The sequence below is a fragment of the Sceloporus occidentalis genome, unplaced genomic scaffold, assembly GCF_023333645.1.
Source record: "Sceloporus occidentalis isolate IW3139 unplaced genomic scaffold, rSceOcc1.0.p SCAF_4, whole genome shotgun sequence".
In the NCBI taxonomy this organism is placed as follows: domain Eukaryota; kingdom Metazoa; phylum Chordata; class Lepidosauria; order Squamata; family Phrynosomatidae; genus Sceloporus; species Sceloporus occidentalis.
In genome coordinates this window covers 166,630,714-166,636,713 of record NW_028316984.1, presented here as the reverse complement: position 1 = coordinate 166,636,713, position 6,000 = coordinate 166,630,714, and the positions used below count along the sequence as shown (strand labels likewise).

At 40.2% G+C, this 6,000-nt stretch overlaps 1 protein-coding gene across 2 annotated transcripts in view; it reads right to left on the bottom strand.

Annotated features, from left to right (window-relative positions):
• Nucleotides 1-324: 324 nt before the first annotated feature.
• The window catches only part of ADCK1 (aarF domain containing kinase 1), a 199,533-nt gene continuing 193,857 nt past the window's right edge, over nucleotides 325-6,000 (bottom strand). For both annotated transcript variants that reach the window (XM_089522302.1, XM_089522301.1), the window contains exons 9-11: nucleotides 4,710-4,907; nucleotides 3,429-3,622; nucleotides 325-2,484 (exon numbers count right to left, since the gene is read on the bottom strand). In XM_089522302.1, coding sequence (XP_089378428.1) covers nucleotides 2,316-2,484; nucleotides 3,429-3,622; nucleotides 4,710-4,907 — 561 coding nt within the window. In that variant the 3' untranslated portion in view covers nucleotides 325-2,315. The remainder of the gene's footprint in view (nucleotides 2,485-3,428; nucleotides 3,623-4,709; nucleotides 4,908-6,000) is intronic.

Sequence of the window (6,000 nt, the reverse complement as noted above, 5' to 3'; positions counted from 1 at the left end):
TGGCTGCTGGAATTTTGTAAAGTCTTTGGCATGTTTTTCCTTTGCTTCAGCCTTTAGATCCTTTGCTACATGCCACTAAATTTTACCTTTGACTTATCCATGATTCATATCATAATCCATAATTTTGTCCCCAAAACCTGTTCTCAACTTATACTGAAGTCAAGTTAAAGTTGAGTATGTACAATAAATAAAACTGTTCTAATTTGAGCAATTTTGTTTCCTTATAAAATGTTAAAATACAAATATACATGAATATACAAACCAAAATATGCACAATTAACAGTAATTTTTATTCATATACAACATTCAGTGTGGGAGCAGGATGTCCACATGTAGATGTAAACGGGGTCACAAGAGTAACGTTTGAAAACCACTGATCAACCCGATTCTATAGAAAATGGGGCTTTACTATTATGCCTAAAATAATTTATTATGTAAAGGCCAAAATCCAACACTGGAGCTTTGCTCCTTTCCCCTCTCCCTGCAGCTCTCAACACTGCTTAGATGTGGGCTCTGGAGAATTTCTCAGTCTTCCAGAGCAGGTTTTTATGATGGAAGAATGAAGTAGTGTGCAAGGTCTCCCTGTCTCTATTCAGATGAACTGTTCTGCTGTTGGATGTTCCCTATAAGATCTGGGTCATAGGCTTGAGAGTATACATTTGCATGGGGCTGGGAAATCTGTAGCCCTTCAAATGTTGCTAGCATATTATTCCTAGTGTCCCTGACCCTAATTATCAACCAAGTAAGTTGGGTGTGATGGAAGCTGTAGTCTAAAACATCTGGAGAGCCACACATTCCCCACTCTGTATTAGCCAGAGCCTTTTCATACAGAGATGGTCCCTGTTTATAACATTTTGGAATGCTAAGCTGCATGACAATATGAGGCTTTGTGCTGCCCTTGCTGGGTTTTGTCATTCATTCATTCTCTCAGGAGGAATGTCTGCATTCTTTCTAAAACAAACTAGTGAACAAATAAGAGTCAACAATGGAGAAAAGTGTGGACATACTCCAAATCTGCTCCTGTATGAGAGAGTATTGAATAGCTTCTGAAAACATATGTGATTCAGCACCAGGTGGCCTGGGCACAAAAGCAGCCTCTTACATCTGCACATCTGTGAAGTTGAAGAGATCTGATTTCACTGTCAACACCATCGAGTGACAGTTTGCTTACAGGAGATAGAATGCTGAAAAACAAAAAAAGCAAATAGGCAGACATACTTCTTTTTCCACCCCACGGAGGACACTCTGTTTTATTTTCTCTTGCAAATACACATATACATAACCAGCACTTGACTTCTGAATTATTCTGAGATAATAACATGTTGCCATTCTACAGTGTATTTTCTCTCTGAACACTTCCAAAGCAGGCTGGCATTTCTGCTTCCATTTTACTCACTGGACATTCAAGGCAAAGAAACTATCCCCAAAGGCCCAAAACTTTGTAGTTAACTTGTGGCAGATGTGAGAAGATAATTCAAATATCTTCAGTTCCATTCCTTGCTTTCAAAACATCTCATAACTGGGAGTATCATTCATGAAGCTTTGGAAAATTACTTTTTTGAACTCTTAACTCCTTGAAGCCACAAGCCAGCATGGCCAAAAGATAACTTGTTCAAACTGTGACCATTCAGAATTAATGGATTCCATACTTTTGCCCAGTTGCTTTCTTGTTTTTTGTTTTTTTTTTAATTAGTAGAGGTGAGGGAGGATGAATAGAAGTACTTTGTAGTAAGTGCATAGGGCAATCTTTCCCACTCAAGCACCATGCAGATCGTATCTTACCATCATCCCTTTGACAATGCTGGCTAAGGCTTATGAAAACTGTTGGCAAATGGGAAGGCTATTGTAGGGCATTGCTAGAGGCTTACTGGTCTTTTGCAGATTTTTTTTTTTTTACACTATCAAACTTTATAGCCAGACTATATTTTCTTAATTGTACTTTTTTTAAAAAAAAAATCAACAATCCTGGACCTACAAAAAGGTTAGAATTTTAAAAGTCTTTTAGAATTTCATTTGGAGGATGTCCAAAGACCTGAAAACTGAGAGTCTTTCTGCTTTCTCTCCAAGTTACTACTTCCCTGAACTATGTCTGGAAACACAGGACTTCTGGCTCCCATGAGCTCTGGCTGCTGTTTTGCACTTTCCCCTTTTTGTGCCAGAGGGACAGTGACTCTGCAAAAGGCAACAAAGACAGCACCATGTGTTACATGAAAATGAACCCAGAAAACTCCAGCAGAATAAATATGAACAGAATGTTACAGTTGAAAAAAGATGAGGAAGAAATTGAGCCCGGCTCCTCCCACCAGTCTGTGTCACTATGAAGAATGGTGCATCCAGCTCAGGAAAGCAATGACCCAGTTCCCCAGCCAGGACCCTTTCAGATGCAGGAAGAGTTCATACAAGTTGATTTGCCACAAGCTCAGGGCCTGAGAAAGCGATATCTGTGCCTTTCTGTATGGTGAGTTCGTCCTGCTCCTCTGATACCTAGGTAAAACAGAAGAATATATTGCATCTTACAGAGATATAGTCTACCAGTAGGAAGTCAGTGGAAGAGCATTACCGATGTATATATTTATTTAATATCCTGTCTTTCTCCCAAAATAGGATTCAAGATGGCTGATTCAGGCATTTGGGCTGAGTACAGAAGAAATCATCAATGACTGTTGGTTTACATGATACTTTCATTCATTTCCTCAAGCAGAGGTTGAGGAAAGATTAGTCACACCCTTTTTGCTAACACAGACACACACACAGACACACACACACACACACACACACACACACACACACATGTACACACACACGTACAAATACACACACAAAGCATCATACAATCTTCATTTCTTAGTTGAAAAATGCCAGAAAGAAAGGTCAGTTACTGGTCCTGGAAGCCTCCAGGAGCAGAACTATTTTAAAACACCCACCCTGTGTCTAAATCCAAAAACAAGCCCAGGGGTTGCTACTGAACATGAACTCTCGATGCAATTTTTAGCTGAAAATGGGGTGGTGTTGTAAACACTGCCCCCCATTACAGTTGCCTACTTCTGAAAGATCTCTTCTAATCCCCATCTTCATAGCATGTGTTCCCTGTGAATGGATATAACAACAAGGTGCATCTATTGTCCCACATCCTCTGTATGGGGGGAAGGTGGCAGCAGGTAGAACCACCTCAACCCAAGCACCAACTGCAGGAATGCATCTGTAATGGCAGGGAGGGTAGGTCATTGTTTAGAGTCTTTCCTCAACAGAGAAAAGCTCATGTGCAAAGTCAAGAAACCAATAAGACACCTTGACATCATCTGGCTCTTGAAGGATTCAGTGGGAAGTCCATTTCCCCATCACATTTAAATATATACAGAGAAAGCTTCTTGTACTTTGTCTAGGAAAAGAGCAGCCTGGGATCTTGTCTCATGGGTAGAAGTACTCACATGGAAACAGCTCTTATGCAGCAGCGAGACATGTTGAGGAAGGAGCTGGCACTGGCTCGTGTGTGCAATGCAGATTCTACCCCTCTCAGTAAATCGTTGGTCTTCAGCAGCAGGAGCATCTGACGAGGGACATTGTTGAGAAGCTTGGTGATCTGAGGTAGGTAAGCAGCAGCATTGTTCCGGATCTCCACATCCTGGCACAGTCAGATTGGAGGGATAGAGAAGAAGGAAAGAAAGTGGTTTGTATGGAAAGTGTTGGTTCTCACTCTTTCCACATGCCATAATTTAGAGCAGCCATCCCTGACATGGTGCCTGCCAGATATATTTGACTATAAATCCCATGATCCCCAGCAGAAATGTCCATTGCCCATCCTAGCTGGAATGATGACAACTTGTGGCCAACATATCAGAGGGCACCTTACTGGGGGAGGATAATCTAGGCATATTTGCAGTTACAACAACAATAATAATAGTAATGATAATAATAATAATTTTATTTATTTATTTATTTATTTATTTATTTATTTATTTATTGCTCGCCCAATCACAAGGAATCCAGGCGGGTTACAGCAATAAAAATATATACAGAATACAATTCAAAATTAGCCCCTTTCCAATCCCCAATCCCCCTCACTCCCTCCAGGCTGAAAGATGGCAGTTGTTGCCATGGAGGGAGGGCTCAGTCTCTTGTCGTTGGGCCCACCCCCTCTCTCCCTCCAGGATGGAAGATGTTCTCTCTTTGTATAGAGAACAATCAATCAGCCACTTATGATAAAAGTAAAAAAGAAAAACAACAACAACAAAACCAGATCTGACAATACAGCTATACTGACAAACTCATGCTCTGTAGTCAGTCATTAGTTGCCTGACCATCTCACTCTACAAGAATCCTGGTGAATTTAGAGCTATAATGGAACATCACACACCACTACCAAGGTTTTCTGCACAGCCTCTAGGAGCTCACATATTCAGTTGCAAATCAGGAAAGAGGACTAAATAACTGTGCACATGAAGCTACCTTATGTATATTCATACTAGTCATCCGTTAAGTCCAACACTTTTTCCTCGGATTAGTAGCACCATGGTATCAGGCAGGGATCTTTCCCATACTTGCTACTAATACTCTTTTAACTAGAGATGCAAAGGACTGAGCTTTTAACTCTTTTAACTAGAGATGCAAAGGACAAAGCAACTTCCTGGATTCTTATGCAGGCTTTCTTATTCAAATTACATCACGCTTCAACATAATGTTCTGCTAAATACTAATATCAAAGGATGTACCTCTTTAGCTGTGACTGGCGACTTGTCAATACCCCTGTTGACTGATTCCCAAGATCTGGCAGTGAGCATACACGCAAAGAGGGGGTACAGGTCACCAGCTCCCAGTCGCTGGCTATATTTTTGTACCCGTTTCATATCAGCCTTGATCAGAGCCTGCCAAAGCCGACAGTAGTCCAAGCGGAAAGTGTCTGTCAGGACCTTAGGAGAAAGGATAATTTTTTTTAAAAGAAAGAAAATTAATCCAAAAGGCAAAGTCCAACAAAAGGCTTAAATAACATAATGGACTGAAGATAGAGAATTCTTTGATACAACATGCAAAAATGTTGCACAAAAGCAAGCATAGCAGGGGAAAGATAAGAATTTTGTTTCATTTGGTTTTTTGAAAATACAAATTTACCAAAATAGAGAAATCTCCTCATAATAGCGGAAAAATGTGAGATTTTGTTTGTTTGTTTATTGGATTTATGCCCTGTCTTTCTTTTAAAAATGTGAATATAGGAGAAAGCAAAATCAGAAGATTGATACAAGGTTAGAATTTAAGATCTGAATCCCTTTGGGACTCCCAAACAGAATAGTCATATTAAATTGGTTTAGCATTTAACAGTTGATTCAGTGGATCAAATCTAGTTGGGATTACCAAAAGTAGTGGTAATGTTATGGTTGCCACTTTTTTTTTTTTTTTTAGAACAAAACTCTCAAGAATTCCCTCATGAAATGGCATGAAAGAACAACATGACCCATTCTGTACTGGGAACTGAAGATTTCCTCCAATGCTGCCCAGATGAGTCCTGTTGCACCAGGCTTTCCTCAACCAACCATTGTGATTACTGTAGGCTCCAAGCAGCTTGAAGTCTTGAGACAGCAATGCTGTCATGAGACTTTGATCAAGATCTGGTAGAAATACCATGCCAGATCTTGAGGGAAGTCTCATGGGACCAGAATTCCTGCAATACTTCATGCAACTTATACAGGCATATATTGGTGGCTGGCCCTTCCATGCGAATCACTCTCCTGCCTTTTCTTGCATTAATCTCCAAGGCTCCCCCAGGCTTCAGCTGGTCACCTTTGTGGGCCAAGAAGGAATTTTCCCATGGTATTTGAGCATGGGATTTTTGCCTTCTTGGGGGTCTTTTCTGTTTGTTGTTTGTTTCCTATAGTTGCCGTGTTATGTTGCAGATGTGATTGTTACTCTACTGATTCCTGCATTTGCTTTTACTTTGTATCTATGATTTTCTTGTTGAAACCATGTTGGTTACTATGCTGATTCCTTTATTTGTTTTTACCTTATATC